At 40.0% G+C, this 17,910-nt stretch overlaps 1 protein-coding gene across 1 annotated transcript; it reads left to right on the top strand.

Annotated features, from left to right (window-relative positions):
• Positions 1 to 6,812: 6,812 nt before the first annotated feature.
• LOC145438569 (procathepsin L-like) lies at positions 6,813 to 12,196 on the top strand. The gene is made up of 6 exons (XM_080315906.1): positions 6,813 to 6,976; positions 8,995 to 9,134; positions 9,242 to 9,430; positions 10,296 to 10,487; positions 10,970 to 11,135; positions 11,724 to 12,196. Exons 1-6 carry the CDS (start codon positions 6,883 to 6,885, stop codon positions 11,927 to 11,929), a joined length of 987 nt encoding a protein of 328 aa, XP_080172032.1. The 5' UTR covers positions 6,813 to 6,882; the 3' UTR covers positions 11,930 to 12,196.
• The last annotated feature ends 5,714 nt before the right edge of the window (positions 12,197 to 17,910 follow it).

Raw genomic sequence — 17,910 nt, forward strand, 5'->3', positions numbered from 1 at the left:
AGCTGGAGTATGAATCTAAAATTTTTCACTCGGCCCGCCAGCGTATCTATTTTTCTCATTTGGCCCGCGGAGGAAAATAATTGCCCACCCCTGTCCTACAGCATGATTGTCACTAAGTGCAATGAAATCGGTATGGTCGAAATTATACCAAAGTAGCTTTAATGTGATGCATATAACAGGTATTGTATTCTTTGCGGTGGCATAAAAGGTACATATGTGAACTATAGGACGTATTACATTCCGTTATGACGTCATGAGTGATGCACGCATAATGCGTGATTTAGAATCAAATCACTCAGGTACTCGATTTTGCCTAGCCCTATTCGTGACTACGCTTACCTTGTCGTCAAGGCAAAAGCAGCGAAATTTCGTTCAAGACTGAAATTTTCTCAAGTTTCAATCATCTTCAATCCGACAGGTTTTTCCGGAACCGGATTGGATCCGGATTCAAATTTTGCCGGACCAGGACCATGACAGGATTTTAAATTTCTAGGGCATGAAAATGACGTTCTGTTTACTTACCTCGATGCTTTGTATGCACTTGGATCCAGCTGGTTTCTGCATTGCAACGCAATTTCCTAATAGCAAGCTTCAATGCATTGCCGAGTTATCATTAGAAGAGTACAAAGGCTCAGCCTTGAGCAGGATATTTTCGGGTGCGGATTTTAACATGGTAGTCGGAAAAGGGATCCCGCTACCGAAAAACCACGATACGTTTCCAATATATACGCCTCTCCAAGTAGCCTAGCCTACAGTTGACCCATCAAGCCAGCAGGAATCTAATATTAGAATTAAATACATTCGATGAGTAGTTTTTCAATGTAATTCAAGCATATCCTCTGACTTCAAGTCTGCCGTTTTAAACGTAGAGTTCCGATACTTATATGTTATATACTTGGCAGGGCATATTGAGCCTATTGTGGGATGTCATCAAATATCGTCATTTTAACGAAAATAATTTGTTCAACGTTCTATAGTCAAATTATGAGAATTAATTGCTGTATTATCATCATAGTAGCCCATGAACAAGAAGTCAGATGTAGGCTTCGCGCGTTTAGGCAGAGTTTGTAACGCGTTCCTAATATTGCGTATAGCTACCATACAACTATATGTGGTTGCTTCACAGGGTTGCTATAATAGCCTTTACCCCGCCTAAGACAGCCAGCATCTCAGCAACTCATACGTTAGAACAGAGTGGTCAGTTCGCTCAATATCGCTGCCCAATTGGTGCAGCGGCGTTTTACTGCATTCTGCAGAACATTTGTGCAATGACGAATAGCAAATTCCGATAAATGAACATCGCATATATTGGCCATCACGTGAATCTTCGACAAACAAGCATGCCTTCAGTTTTAGATTGATATAAACGCTATCTAAACATTCGGAAACAAAGGGTGTGAGGTTCAATTTATTCTCCTTGCCCAATTCACAAAGAGAAGATTTGACATTGTTGTAAAAAAACCTTATGCATGTTGCATGGTTTTGTTATCGTATCATGATTCTGCATAATATCAACATACGATGCCATTATATTTTGAACGATCCTTCGACGAGTTCGCAAAAAAATCAACTGATGTGTTGCAATATATCCGGGATATACTAATATCAGATATGGTTGCATTTAAAACAAATAGCGTTTTAAAACAGTGTTTTAAAAATTCTATTTAAAAAAAAAACAAAAAATTTTTCGAATGTTGTAAAATTATGCCGTAATTGTGTAAATACTTTCAGAGAAACATGTAATATATGATTTATGGACGATTTGTACCCGATAGTCGACGTACGCGATATAATTTAAAATTAAAACACGTAGAGATTGATTTGGTACGAAGGGGATGTTCTGATGATGATGACCGCCGACCTTAACGATACTACAGAACGACGTGGTCAAGGTCAGAGATATTTTTGATCCGTTTATGACAGGGGTCGGAACCTTTTGTCGTCATAGGAAACATATTTACCCATTATTTCAATTACCAATGTCAATGCACTGTGACGTCTCAACTAAGGACTCATGACGTCGTGGGTACAAAAAAATGTTTTAAACATTTAAAGGCCATGTTTTAAGCATGTTTTTAAATCGCATTTTGTTTTAAATGCAGCCCGAGTTATAGATGTATATTATATATATAGTCCATGATCATGCCATACATAGAAAATGATAAGTTGGCAATCAGCTAAGATATTTCTGGAACTAAAGATAAATTATATATACGAATTCCGTGTTATGACAACGCAGAGGTCACAGTTGTATGCAATCTTTGATCGCGATGCAAACCACCAACAGATTATAAAGGCCTACTTTTTTGTTCAATAAATAACAAAAACTATGAACATGGGAAGAAAAGCATGAAATGTATGAATAAACACAATTCACGACGTGAGTCACTTCGACATTACGAAACATAAAGTCGGAACAATACCCGCCATTTACGGTTTCAAATAATATACAATACATAAACGAAAATCACCATCATAAAATGCGATATTAATTTTGAGACAGGGACAGGGGAGGACGGGACCAGTTCGCCGGAAAACATGAAACATAAAAGATAAGCTCCCAACCGAAAACATTCGATATACGGTGGTAGAGGCCGACAAACAACATAAGAAAGGGGGGAAATGGTGAGATCCGACAGCGCAGGCATTGAAACAAATAACCATTGTGGGTACAGTGTATGCCGTCCGGAGACGGTTGAGGCGGGGGAACCCCTACCCGTAACAATGGGGCACCACTCTGTTTAATTATTCAAACTAACTGAAACCACTCTAAAAACCTACGTTAATACGGCGAGGAGCCCGTAGAAACACCGGTGTCCATGTGCCTGCAGTCGAACCCCGTGATGGCTAGTGGTACCAATGATAAAGAAAGAACTAACGTCACTCAGGGTGAGTGGTAAGAGGAAAGAGAAAACGCGAAACAACACAAAAATGACGTGGGAAAGAGAAGATAGGGAATTGAAGATCGCGTGAAGAAGGGGGTCAAGTCCTCTCGTTGTCCCGAAAACTACACCAAGCCGTCCAGACCTGATGCGAGCCGCGCTGAGAAGCGACTACGACTCGCTCGGAACCAGACTGGACTCGAAGAGAGAAACTTCCAACGCACTCAAGGTGGCCAGGTTCCTGGGGTGATAACTCCCCAGGGACCAGACCGCGAACGTGTGCATCTCCACGGTCTTGGCCGTAGCAAGACGCAGGGACTGACATAGGTCCTGTTACTTTGTGTCACACCGCAAGAACAAATAAATGACAAGCAGAAACAAAAGGCCAGACAACATTTGAGAGGTCACTTTTCCTTGCTAATTCGCCGCGTGTCCCGTGTCGAGCTGAAATTGAAATTCGAAAATTGAAAGCTTCTATTCGAACTTCATTCCTATTTTTGTTTTTTGTCACTGCAAAGTCAATTGCGGCAGCTGTGAAAACATGGAATGAACAGCTATATTTATCGTGAAATCGGCAGATATAATGATGATCCGTTGGTAAAAAATATGTTTTACGCAATTTGAATGTATTCCGGTGTAACCCATCAGCCAGCAAAGCGCCTTTTAACGGAAAAACAGCCCACCAAAAATGTTAACGAGGGTGTTTTATTTAAACGGCGGCCTGGTTCATCAGAAAAGTATCTGGTGAATAATATTTGATCGAAAGACGAGTAATATTTCGTCGTCAAAAGAGTTTGTTTGTTTGAATACAGTGAGAGTCCTACAAACTGCATCATCCGAGCCGCATTTTGTAATAGGATGACGTCACCGAATCATTAAAACATTGCTAAATAATTATTATAATGTAGGATGGTGTTTCGGGTGGACGTGGTGTAAAACATGTTATTTTTTAAATTCTGTATTTATTAATTTACATTCGAAGATTTTCCAACCAATCTTGGCATCACGTGGCGACAAAGAGCGCCTAACACTCTTTGAATTTGTGCATTATGACGCAACCGCGCGGACCAAGAAAATATGTTCCCTTGTTTCCATCCTGACTGCGACTTTGAGTTGATGGTCTTAGACTTGAGTTCTTCCTGAGCATTGAGTGAGCTTACACCATATAAGTCATGGTTTTCAAAGATACGGCACGGCATTTGAAACATCATGAATTAAAATCATTTGTTACCCTCATCCTTAGAAATTCGGGATTTACTTGATAGGAATTGTTATAGAAACTATGAACTGCGAGATATCGCACGCAAAAGTCGGTCTAAGTAGGCTACGTGAGTTATAACGAACGATTGTTATCACTCCTAATATGAAAGTAGATATATCAACTGATAATTACGATGGTTGAAATGAATGAATCTGCAATGCCGAATAATAGTAATGAGGAACAACCCTTGCGTGTGACATCGGGTTCGTATATGTATTTGGATAATGTATTCATATTAAAATAACCCCAAATATTGTCTGCTGACACTCGTCAGGTCTAATCGTCAGCTCGGACGATTACCATTTGTCAGCCGACAATAATCGGGTTTATTTCAATATGAATATATTAATCAATTGTATATTGAAGTTCTGTACATCCAACAGTCTGATCATACTGTATGTAGATTCGTACATGACCTGATGGGACACCGTCAAAACCACGACATCTAAACAAACTGTTTCACGCCGCCAATTAACAATCGCTTTTACGTCAATTCCCGTGCTAATTGGTCGGCGGTATCCAGCAGTGTATATCACTTCGCTAATCCCTCCAAAAATCTGCGAACGGTGTTTCTATCTCCCCGGGGCATTTTATGGTATAAACAACAATGCCCCTTATCTTGGGTGCTGTTTCCCGGCGCGACAAGTTATTTTGTCAGCAGTAGACACTTAATTATCGATACTGTTGCATCCGCTTTCGTATTCATACTTGAACTAGATTCGTTTAACCTTGATCCGCTTTCCGTACGGTTTTCGCGCCATTTCGGGGTATAAAACAATCGCCATACATAACAGACTTAACATATGGCTTGGACAGACGGCTATAGAGCTAATTGAAGGGCGAGTCTGCTTTGTATAATATTATATGACTTGGGGCTCGATGGGAACGACGTACTATGAAGCAAGGTGTCTCTAACATCCGAGCCGCAGATAGATATTACAAAGTATCGACAATATAATGTCTTTTCGCTACATACGGTATTAATGTGCGTGTAACAGTAGTATGCACAAGCAGTCTCAGTCAAATATAGTTTAGAATCTTCATCCACTCAAATTCGCTGAAAGTCAGGGGAAGATTCATTCAGAACTCATTCAATTATAAATATGTAATTCAGAACTAACTTATTATGATCGAAAGATTTGATGACGTGTCGTCTTCCATGATAAGCAACATTTTATTCGTGTTGCGTAACGTATTTTGACTCCATGCAAATAGACTGAAACAAGGAATATTTTGCACTAAAGGTAAAGCAGGAAGCAGCATGTTGTGTCTGTGAGTGAGTTTTACACTTTTAAGATGTTTTCGAGACCTCGTGGCGTACGAGAAAAGACCGTGATACTGGGGAATGCACGTGGTGTCAATATATATTAGGTCGACAGCAGCACAAAGATCAAATAAATGTTTGCTTGCTAATGGGGTGACAATATTTACAACATCGAGAGAATATGTGTCAGACAATAACTGCGAAGTATTAATGCTAAATAGAATATATCATGAACTCTTGACCTTACTTGTGAGCTGGCCAGGTAAATTGATTTTCGTTCGTATTGATATCATCATTGTAGGGGTGAGCTGAAACGTAACATAGTATGGCAGCCAGCTCTTGTTCCATGGCCGCAACTTCTACGTTTCAAACGGTCAAGCGGTTAGCCGGTATTTTGGAATGACTGGGCAGTGATTTATGTAGTCATTAATGCCTGAAGCCTTATAAATTCTGATTTATACTTTGTAATGCACTTCATAGCACTTAAAACGTATGTGTAATTATTGATTTGAATTTGGTCAAACATCGTATAACTCTAGTCACGTGAAACCTTTGGACGGGATCGCGATAACTGCAAATAAAAATACTTCAAATCACGAGTGGCATGTTTGTCTTGTAACCTACATGTTTGCGGCCTAGATTTAAAGACCCCGGCGCCTGGCACGAATATAAACTGCAAGCTCTGCTGTGTTGCTCCATTGCGATAAAAGAATTATACCGATAAATGTGTGATAGTGTTTATACGGAGTAGCAGATAGTTGGTCGATACGATATGGTCAGTTGTTCATACTTTTATTCTTTCGTGGTTATGGTTAATAATCTCGATATCGGAGTTATTATATATAGAATTATCGCAATGCATCGCATGGTCTGTACACGAAGCTGATATTTTTGTGATATCTGAAGAACTATTCCATAGAATATGGTATAGTAATCAAGTTCAGTTTTATGGTAAAGGAGTCTTGTCTTGGGAGGTCTGAGAGACCATTATACTGGGCGGGGTAATGCAGTACGAGAATTACACTATAAACTGTGTAAGTTTGGTTGAGAGAGAGAGAGAGAGAGAATCTTTATTCGTATACATTACATATCAACATAACACTACAAGAATGTAACAGTGAAATGAGACATGTAAGGTAGACGGGAGGCTCGATGTTACATAGTCTTCAGAGCCGAGCCACCCGGGACAGGAGCAATTTTCACAGTCGATAACTAATGAAAAAATAAAAAATAAACTAACGAACGAAAGGAAAAATAAGACACAGTATCATGGACCAATATGAAATACAACGCAAATACAATTTACCGGTAGTTAGAACTGTTGACTGATCAATTAATCTCATCCCACTGTTCAGATTCGAACGACAGGTATATTGCACGAATATACACTATCATTGGAGTAAAATTTCGTGCTGTTTTCAGGAATACATTATAATATACTATTTAGAGTATTTTTCCGGATTTCTGCTAGCGATATGAAAGTATTAGCCATTCTTGCCGTCTGCTTCGCCGCGGTATCAGCAAGCAGTCTCTTCCACTCGGAATGGGAGGCTTGGAAAGAGGCCCACGGTGAGTTCCACAAGTAGCCTATGCCTGATAACCAGGCCGTGTTATTTTTGGCATTTCAGGAGCCAGATGCCAAAACTGCCAAAAAAAAATTTGAAAATGCCAAAAATAAGCAATTTTTGGCATATGCCAAAAATAACATGGCCTGCCAAATAGTCTATTTCGTTCATGGTGTTGTGTACACAGGACCGCGTTACAAGCGAGAAGAGCGTGTGTGAAAGGCAGGTTTCTTAATCTGGGTCCAGCCCACCCATTAGGGGTGAAAGCATGGTGTCCTAAATGGTGTGGACACAGCGAGATGGAACGGCTGACTGCATTTGGTTTATGTCATACTTTCCATTTGTCCAAATGCGATTTTACGACCATTTTTGACCGGCTTGCCGAGCGCTAAATTTGATAAAACGGGTATCAATGAGAAGCTGCCGCTGTACTGATTATTAAAATATAAATTAGATTCTGCTCACGGAACCGGAACCCCCAAAATCAACCACAATTTTTGCATTGTGATCGAGTTTAACATCGTGACGCAACAAACTGTCTGACTATTTCTGAGCTGCATAGTCTCGTTTTGCCAGACAGTCTTGTTGCGTCAACGTTCTTAAAGAAGCTAACCTTCCCAGGACTCTTCCATGCGAGTTGGTAATATTAAAGCCACCTGAAGTGACAAAAGTCCACCGAAAATATCTCGGTAGACTGAAGGAGATGGGATAGTCGGGCTACTAAATAGAATGTGTTGAGAGACAACACAGAAAACTCCTGGAAAAGTATCGGGAAGAAAATTTTTTCCGCGATGAGATCGATGGCACTGGCGAAGTGATCTCCTTTCATGATGCACGGAAGCCGGTTCGGCCCTCCAAAGATTTTGAAGCTATGAAAACCTTTTGTGGATGACTGGCAACATTTTTTCCCTCAACGGCTACTGTTGAAGCCGATATTTCCCAGATTCGCTGGGCGAGAAATGAATTTAGGAGAAACTTAGCTGACCTGAGTTTGGAAGCACTGTTACAGTACAAACGATTTAAGTCTATTCAATAGCTGTAACAATCAGGTGTTGAGCGTGTTTGTTAGGCTTTTCTTTCTTTTTTTTCTTATTGGCACCGATTCCAGTGGATACTGCACATTTTGTGGTTTCGTTTGATATTATTAACCTATGAAATCGTTGTTTTTTCTTCTTCTTGTTTGTTGGCACTGTTTATACGTGGATGCTGCACATTTTGTGGTGTCTTTTGACAAACTGGCCGAAATGAAGCGTTTTTGTGACTAATTCGAGTCTGAAACTATCTATTTAGAGGACGATGCCAAAACTGCCAAAAATAAAAATCGAAAAATGCTAAAAATAAGTTATTTTTGGCAGTTTTAGCATATGCCAAAAATAACACGGCCTGCTGATAACCAAATAGTAAAACGATATCTAGCGGCTTATTTAACACGAGATGGCGCTATGTCTCCAAGCTATTTTAGGGTAAGTTAGCAAAGTACGGGGTAATTTTGTTGGTGATAAAGAACAGTGACCAATGAGCATCTCAAATGGTCTTCGACCTAGTACTGTTGAAACTGGACAAGACAATTCTGAAAATAGTAATTCATGTGTTGTTCCCAGCGAAATGCATTCCGCTTTCTGGATTTCAAAATCTGATTTTCGAAGTGTCTGACACCAAGTAAAATCTCTTGAGATTGACTTTACTGCGGCCGGACTATCAACGCATCGAACATCAACTCATTTATTCACATTGAGTTACATCTTCGGATATAATAAAACCGTAAATGTTGCAAGAAATTTATCAACAAACGTCCATATATGCATACAATCGTCCATTGCTTAAGTTGGAGTAGTAATTCGTTAAGTTATGTAATTCATCAGCACCAATACATCACCTTTAGGGCATTATAGATGGCGTGCTATTGAATTCAAAATGGGACGATTAAATGATGATATCAACCAGCACTAGCTGTAATTCTTTCTGAGTTGAACCAAGAATGTTTCAAATCCTCGCATTTCAACAAACGCACCTCCATTACAGGTAAAGTCTACGACTTCGACGAGGAACAGAAGAGACTTTACATCTGGGAACAGAATCTCAGAACGGTAGTCGACCACAACATGGAAGCCGACAATGGCGTCCACACCTACAGACTTGGAATGAACCAATTTGCCGATATGGTGAGAAGTGCCTGATTTCCGTAAAATTTTGAACTGAACGCGATGTTCAAATTGCATATGAACATTCGCTTTATACCAGTATCACAACAAAATCAAATTATTTCCAGGATTCTGACGAATGGAGAGATCTTGTCCTGAGCAAAGTGACGAGGCCCCTGACAGTCCCCAGCTTCTGCAACATGACCTACGAGTACAATGATCCTTTGGCAAGCAAATCCGTTGACTGGCGCACGGAGGGATACGTCACACCCGTCAAGAACCAGAAGCAATGCGGATCGTGCTGGGCATTTAGCACAGTGAGTATCAAATAACCTATGGCAACTAATGACTTGTCTCACCACCAAAGACCGAAATACAACTGTCAGTTATAGATAGAACATGTCATGAGCATGTATCAACAATATAAAGCGATTTAAATGTAATTAGGTTAGGTTTTCAGTGGTTCTCCACAGTTTTTAAGGCAACCAATTAAACATTTCAAGGATCGGAAAAATCTTGCGATCCAAAGAAATACTATTATAACGGTTTACTGATCAATTTGTTACGTAATTTTGGCGCAAAATGAGTTTCAGCATGCACTGACTATCAATGTCCCCTCTAACTTTTGACGAGTCTGCGCACACTCATCAACTCACTGCGCAGAATCTTGGAGAACAGTGCGTAACGACTGAAAAAAGGGTCATCACTTCGGATTTTTTATGCGCAACTTATATTTTCTGTGCGCAGAGACCGTGTCAGTACTGCGCAGCTTAGAGGAAACATTGCTGACTATAACGTTTCGTGAATACGGTCCATATATTTTCGAGTTTTGTGATCTCTTCTCGTTACTTTGCACCTTAGATACTAAAAGCCTGAGAACAAGTAACGCAAAAGTATAATCAGGGGACCCGTGCGTTGGGAACCATTGTATGGTTCTGAGATGACGACGCAACATATTCAACTGATCGATCTTATCCATCAAGTAAATGAGCGCATGCGACTATAACTCCGATGTTTCCGCGAAGCATTACATATGGATCAATTTTTAGTAATTGAAGCCCCGCAATTATAGGCTAATTGAAATCAGTGAAAATTAGTCGCACGTGAAAATGTCGCACACGCGCCAACCGTTGGGTATTTAGTAGCGTGTCAAGCGGTAAACTGTACCTTCTTCTCACCCAGACTGGATCCTTGGAAGGTCAACATTTCAAGAAGACCGGAAAACTCGTGTCTCTCAGCGAACAGAACTTGGTCGACTGCAGCACCAAGCAAGGTGACCACGGATGCCAAGGCGGTCTCATGGACTTCGGCTTTGAGTACATCAAAGAGAACGGAGGCATCGACACCGAAGAAAGCTATCCCTACACGGCCAAGGTATGTCGCGACAGGTCATTCACATTGATGACGACCACTTGCGTATGGGGAACATGGTTTCCCTCATGCTACGTCAATTAGCTAAATTTTGAATACGGTATTGTATGTTTGAACAATGAACATTCATGACGTAAGTCTAATTATATAAGCTCACACAAATATCTTGTAGGCCTACTGTAGTCCTTGCTGATAAAGGTCGACAGTATACTAGCGATTATTTAGATGGAATTGGGAACCAAACGGATTCCGCCCACCAGTCTTCTTAAGCCCTCTGCCTTATCCAATTTAACTGAGACCAGTCACGATTAGGATTTATAGCGATAATACCAATACTGAATTCTTTCAATTGACAGTAGACAGATTGATTGAGACAAAATAACAAAGGAATTACCACTTTTTATACCATATGTTGGTCATGATAATGTCTGTCACATTGATAAGAGATGAGAGTTTAGTCAGATAAGACTGTCTCCATTATACAGAATGGAGTTTGCCATTTCAAGAAGGCTGACGTCGGAGCTACACTAGTCGGATGCGTTGACATTGCCAGAGGAGACGAAGCGTCGTTGAAAAGCGCAGTTTCCAGAGTCGGTCCAGTCTCTGTCGCCATCGATGCCGGCCACAAATCCTTCCAATTGTACCACTCAGGTTAGTAATGTTTCCCACAGTCACACTTCTACCTTATCCATCCCACTCAACTTTCCCCGAGCATAATTTCAAAGTTGGTAAGTTCACGAATTCGAAATGGTACTATATAGCACATTCGGATTGGAGGAAGTTGAATATACCGGTCAAATCATTAAAATATATCCAAAGCAGCACTCTGTACAATCTATTTTGTCAGTACAATTTCTATGCAGAATCCGTGCGACACATGGCACGTGATCCCATTGTAGGGATGACACGTGATCAGAATAAACAGTGACCCGTTATGTAGTTCAATCCTGTTGCCAAATGCAAATACTGTAGTCATGCCTGTAACTTCGAGAATTCGACTTGGCTTGACTAGCTTTGACTCGAGCCACCTCCTAAATCGAGTGACTTGAATCGAGTCGCCGTCAGAAATTCAGTGACTTGACGACTCAAATCAAAATGTGCCATGACTCGATATGACTTGTGACTCGAAAATGTGATGAATTGTTCCCAACACAGCGTGATGATCTCATTTTTTTAATAAGATCTCCCTGACGTAAAGAGATGTAAGCAGACAATTCAAGTAGTGGGACTATTTCACAGGCGTGTACTACGAAAGGGAGTGCAGCTCTACCAAGCTCGACCACGGAGTGCTTGCTGTTGGATACGGACAGGAAAACGGCGAAGATTACTGGTTGGTCAAGAACAGCTGGGGTACAACATGGGGCATGAGCGGATACGTTATGATGTCCCGAAACCGTGCTAACAACTGCGGTATCGCGACCCAAGCCAGTTACCCAATGGTCTAAACCGCCATTCCCGAACTCTCGTGGTGCTACACTTCCTAATTTGATACCGAAAAACTGCAGTCATATTGGACATCCTACCTTTCGCTGTGTTAGGCGTCTCACGTCTCAAAACGGGCGGCATACATGATTCATACTTAATTTATCTTACAATACGAGTCTTCCCTCTGATTTACCATGTAAATACCAATCGTGAAGGATCAGAATCTTGATGTTCTCTCTTTTTTACATTATTTTCAACCTTTATCTTCATACCATTTTCACTTACTCTATGCATAGCGAACCTACGTGCCGCATATTCGACCTCAATCTCGTGCTCTAATGATAACTGTACATCTCAAAGTGTGTTTATAGAATCGCATGGAATCAGTTTCAAAGTGAACAATGAAATTCGTCTGATTATTTCGGAAAATTTGAAGTAAAAGGACATTCTAATTTTATTCGTTGAAATCAGATAAATAAGTGAAATAATCGCTTCCGGTAATTGAATAACTCCAACAACTTAATCACGTCGATAATATTGTATTGAGTTTGTTGAGTTGTCGATGTTCGACAACACACACTTTCTATTTTTCGAAATAATCCTTCCACGTTTGTCAATTGTTTTCGTGTTAGTGTGTAGACACTCTTTTCTGGTTTATGTTTTTCTCTATACTATGTGTTTTTTCTTTTCCTTGCGGTATAGCTCGGTCAACGAAGTGCAATATTCGAGTAGCCGCGCGTTGTCGCGAACTTGAACTCCAGATTTCACTTGAAATTGTGGTTGGAGATTTCGAGCCGTTGTGATGAGATAAATGACCAGAATTCAAATCGAATCGCAACAGCGTCAAGATTTGATGTCAGCAGTCATTTCTATCATCCAACACGATTGATCATAAATTAAGTTTGAATCATGAATTTTGCCGATCCCTTCTTGAATTACGCGAGTCTTGTTCTTTATTATTGCGAATAAACTTTAAATTGAGGCAAACTTGTCATTCATTTTTCATCATCGTGATAGAGGAGAAGATTAACATTAAGAAATTCAACAAAGGCATTCATTAAGGCTTCGGTAATCCCAGATCCCGACAGAACAGGGGTTCTCAAACTTCCTTTTAGTGCGAAACCGTAATTTTTTTAGGGGGGTGCGTAGACCAGACTTGTACAACGAGAACAGTTTCAGCTTTTTCAAATTGGATTATAATTAGAATCATAGTTACTCCGATTTTTTTTCAAATTAGACTAAAATTAGAATTATAACTACACAGTCATTTCCAAATTAGTTTATAATTAGAATTATAGCAACACAGTTTTTTTTCAAATAAGATTGTATATAGAATTAATGGATTCGCGAAAACTTGGACATTGGATTCAGTTCAGTTCATACCAAATCAGAGTTCATTCTCATGAGCATAAGAATACCTAATGTATATACGGCTCGTTTAGCACGATGCAGTTCTGCAGAAATTTCAGGAAAATCAGAAATTTCGATTTTTGATGGTCTTATACTACTATCGCCGTGACTAATTTTATTCAACTTGAAACAAAAACACCCAGATTATCATTTGCCATTCATGGCCTCAGTTTAAGAACCTCTGCAATAAAAGAAGCTCAATACAGTTTATAAGCTGTCTGCAGTTTGTGACGAAAATGGCAAAAATTCAATGACCTCCGAAATTGAGTTCTTGTCAACAATCGCGCCAAATACGAGTTCACGTTTATTAGGCGCGATTAACGTTCATGCATTTTAATCGCCGTTCAGCGACTGAAATATCACTGCAGATACTCTCGAAGGTACAGAACCTCAATATCAATATATTATCAATTAGCGCGGGGGTCTCAAACTTGAATGTGCTCGCGGGCCAATTTCGTAGTTTTTGATGGCGCCGCAGGCCGCAACACCAATGATAGGGGTATTCAATGTATATACGAGTTGTCTCATTTGACCATGCAGACTAGCATTCCTCACACATCGTGATAATGTGATTTACTATTGTGAGTTCACGCCTGGCGCGAAAAAAGTCACATTTTTTAAATATTTGACTCAAACTGTTGTTGTACTTGGCTTGGCATCGTTTGTCAAAATAATTAGTTGTTGACATCATGCGAGATTACACATGCATAATGACATAAACTTATAGGTAGAATATTTTAGAATTTCACAAATATTGATCTGATATCAGAACATGGGACTATATTGATAATGTCATTCCCAAAGTCAAATTAAATCAGCGTTTGATTTAGCTTCGAATATTGGAACAGATCAAAACAACTTGAATATATAATTATTAATTATTAATTAATGTGCCATAGTAATAGAAATGTTAAATCGCCCAAGACTCCATTGGTGTTAGAGTAGTGGAGCGTACCACTACTTAACTCGTCAACGTCGCCCTTAATTGGCGGGGGAAACATAATACCAATAGTTGCCATACCAACCTGCTTACTAAATGCCAGCTACGACCTATTGAAATATTACTATTACCCGTTACAGTTTGATGGTTTGTTGCGCCTTTGATTGCACCAAGCCACGGCGTTCCAAGTCACGAATACTTCTTTGATTGTAACGTTTGAATCGAATCAACTCGAGTCATTTTTATTTTATCATTCATTCAGTCCGAATTCAATTAATCTATAATAAAAGGTCGCGCCCAAGTCCAAATCCCAATTTTCACTCACGAATCATCAACGAGTCATGTTTTACCATCAAAAACAGGTAATGTGACGTAATATAGCTGACCTTCCACCGCGTGGTAACTTTTAAAAGTATTGAGATAGTGACGTTTTTGGACTAGCGAATTATAAGTTTTCAAATCTAAAAAAAGATATATGGCAGTTAAACACTGTCGAACACTTCAAAATCCCAAATGCGGACGCGTGTTTGAGATCCCTGACATAAAGATATCATTGTATAATGGAACTTGTAATCACAATTTAGGGTTGGGGCTTTTACGTCGGCAACATAATGTTGTATTTATTGGGCAACATGGAAAACCGCAATTACTCATCACTTTGAAGATATTGCAATGTATAGAACTATGCGTAGTGCATTAGATAGTGATGTTTCAAACTTTCATAGCAAGATACTGTCATTTGTCATGTTCTTCTCTGCCAGGTCGGTCAAAGTACTTGCGACCGGCATCCATCTGCGTCACATGCCTTATTTCGTGATCGTTCTGAATGATTTTGCGATTTCTAGTAACAAACAACCGCTAGTCACATGAGTTTCGGGTGCCGCACGATTTCCTGTATTGCAAACACGCGCCTCGGGCATCGCTTTTTCTCGATCGGTCTCAAGTATATTCCGGTGCATGTAAATAATGTACATGTAAAATAATCACGCATCGATCATCATGTACCTTAACCAAACCAACAACCGTTCTCAAACCCTGTTGAAGTTACAGTGAATCTGTATTTCGGTGCCTTTCGCACCCAAATTCATCTTAAATCTTCCGCTACGTGGTGAATGCACTTGCATAAATACCGCTTTATCCTTCCATATTTCACATTTAACATTTCAGGTTATTACATTATCATTAGGTTTTGACATCTCGCCAAGTCTATTACATGATTGATTAGTTACGTGGCACGTGGCGTAATATCAAGATGATATGAATACTGACCATCGCTTGACTTTGTCACCATGAGCCCTCTATTTCGGTAGAGCCGTTAGCACAAGGACCGTTCGATGGAGATTACTTCATAAGGCAACCGACGGACATGATTACAGATTGAAATATTTACTTAAAGGGCGACTGATAGAAGGTATCAGTTTTGTATTGTAGAATAATATCGATGGGACCCGAATTTAGAATGTACTGTACAGTGTACGCACACCTAAAGTCACGCGAACCAGCGCACAGTAGTTCCTCCACTTTACAGGACACATTATAGATATTTATTGTTATACAGAGTATAACAATAATATGTAATATACACACACCACTGCTGTCACAATAGCGAATCGGTTGCATTTTCCGTGATAGATGCGACTTATATATGAACGCCAACTAAGTGAAGTCTCAGTCCATCCTCAAGATTACCGGACCACGACTGACCTATCGATCTCGCTTCCCATGACATGCCGCCCTATTTCTTGTCGCTTTCTTTTTCTATACTGTATTCTTTACTTTCATTCAGTGTGCATGCCTCCTCTTTACTACGCCTAGGCCAAGGTGGGTGTCCGATTTCATTGACAAATCCAAGTCGCTTCGACATCTTCCTGTCTATTCATTGTATCGCATTTTTTGTGGTGTATTGAACTGATAAAATTGCTAATAAACCAATGATGATGATGCTCATTGCCGCCCATAAAAGAGCCCCAATAACCCTAAGGTGGAGGCCAGAACGTAAGCCAAAGCCGAGTATACAGATAACTGCATGTCTTATGCAGTATTGATTCGAATAACGAGATCTGTAACCTACTTGTGTTAGAAGATGTGTCAGATCTTATCTACAGTTATTAGTACGCAAGTCGCGTCATAAATATGTGGAACTGCGCTTTGCAGATGTGGCAACTGCCTCATATACCTTGGCAGTTGGCGCCGCGTGAATGCACGGTATAAGTGCGAGGTTTTATTATAGGAAATATGCATGGAAGATCAACTTTCACCATCTGTACTGTACTTATTTGATGCAAGATTTCATCAGCAAGATTTCATCAGAATATCCCACTGACATGGCGATTCGCTTTCGCTCAAGGGCAATGCGCGTTTCTTACAGAGAGAACAGGTATCTTTAGTTGCGAATGCTGGAACAATGTTACATTTCGTATTGAGTCGACTCCGAAGGTTGTTTGTGCCGTGTTTGAGATTCGTAATGGTAGACTGCCATATGCTGGGAGAAATTTATTCGGGAGCTTCATGCAATTATGACTGTTTCACCCTGTAAGAAATAGTTAGTAGCTCAGATCATTGCCAGAGAGCTATTCGCGATACGTAACGGCAGCCCATGAGAGAGCTTGTGATGCTGATGATCAAGAATAATTCGTTAGATGCTGTCAAGCAGGGAAATTTAGCGTTGTATCCAACTCATATAGATTATGTAAACTCAGAAGCGACCGTGTTGAACTCTGGCTCAGCACACCGAATGTACTGCGTGTTGACGACGCAGCCTTGCCAGGAACTCTCTTTCGGGCAACCCGGTTTATCGTTACAAGCTATCATAGAATGCCCATTCGGAGAAAGCCCGAGGCGAGCTGAGATTATCTAATGTGTGACTCGTGAGATACCTCAGAGTGCATTGAACTCAAGCTATTGGAAGGGAGCAATCCCTTTTTCTGGGTATTTCTAATGTTACAACTAAGAACGTTTCGATAGCTCGCGAGAAGAATGCAAATGACTGAAGTTGGCGATACTTCGTGATCACGGGACCAATCATAAGATATTGTACTTCAATAGGCAATGCTTTGTGAATGTATTGTCAGCGCAAACCTTCGCAACCCAATCGTTTTTCACGAGACACGGCGGATGTCATATGTCCGTGGCTTAGCATTTACATCCAGGGTGGGTCAATTATTGACCTTGACTTGATCAACAGAAATACGCTTATCGGGTGAAAACCCTCACTATATAACATATCCCAAATAGATATGTAGGGAAGACTAATTTTTAATTGTCTAGTTCTGACTAATTAGGGCCGTTAATCTAATCCTAATTCAATTTGTGAAATTTCTATGCTCCTATTTTAAATCTAATCTAATTTCTGAATTTTGTGAAAATGCTACAAAGTGATTGCGATTGCCATGCTTATGAGAACGAACTGATATATGAACGGAACTTGATTTCTGTAGTATTCAATTCAATTTCCAAGTTTTTGCAAATTCAGCGATTGAAGTTCTAATCTGATTTGTAAAACCTGACAATTTCCTAGTAGTCCAACTCTGATGCAGGATATTCCATAATATCCGTGAATTAAGGTGCAAAAATTAGCGCGGTCTAAACAGTGGTGCTTTAATCCAAATTAATCGCCACGGTACACCAGGCGTTTACTGATTTAGAATGCAC

This window comes from Botryllus schlosseri, chromosome 5, assembly GCF_051294905.1.
Source record: "Botryllus schlosseri isolate E-star chromosome 5, Bs_hap1, whole genome shotgun sequence".
NCBI classification, from domain to species: Eukaryota; Metazoa; Chordata; class Ascidiacea; order Stolidobranchia; family Styelidae; genus Botryllus; species Botryllus schlosseri.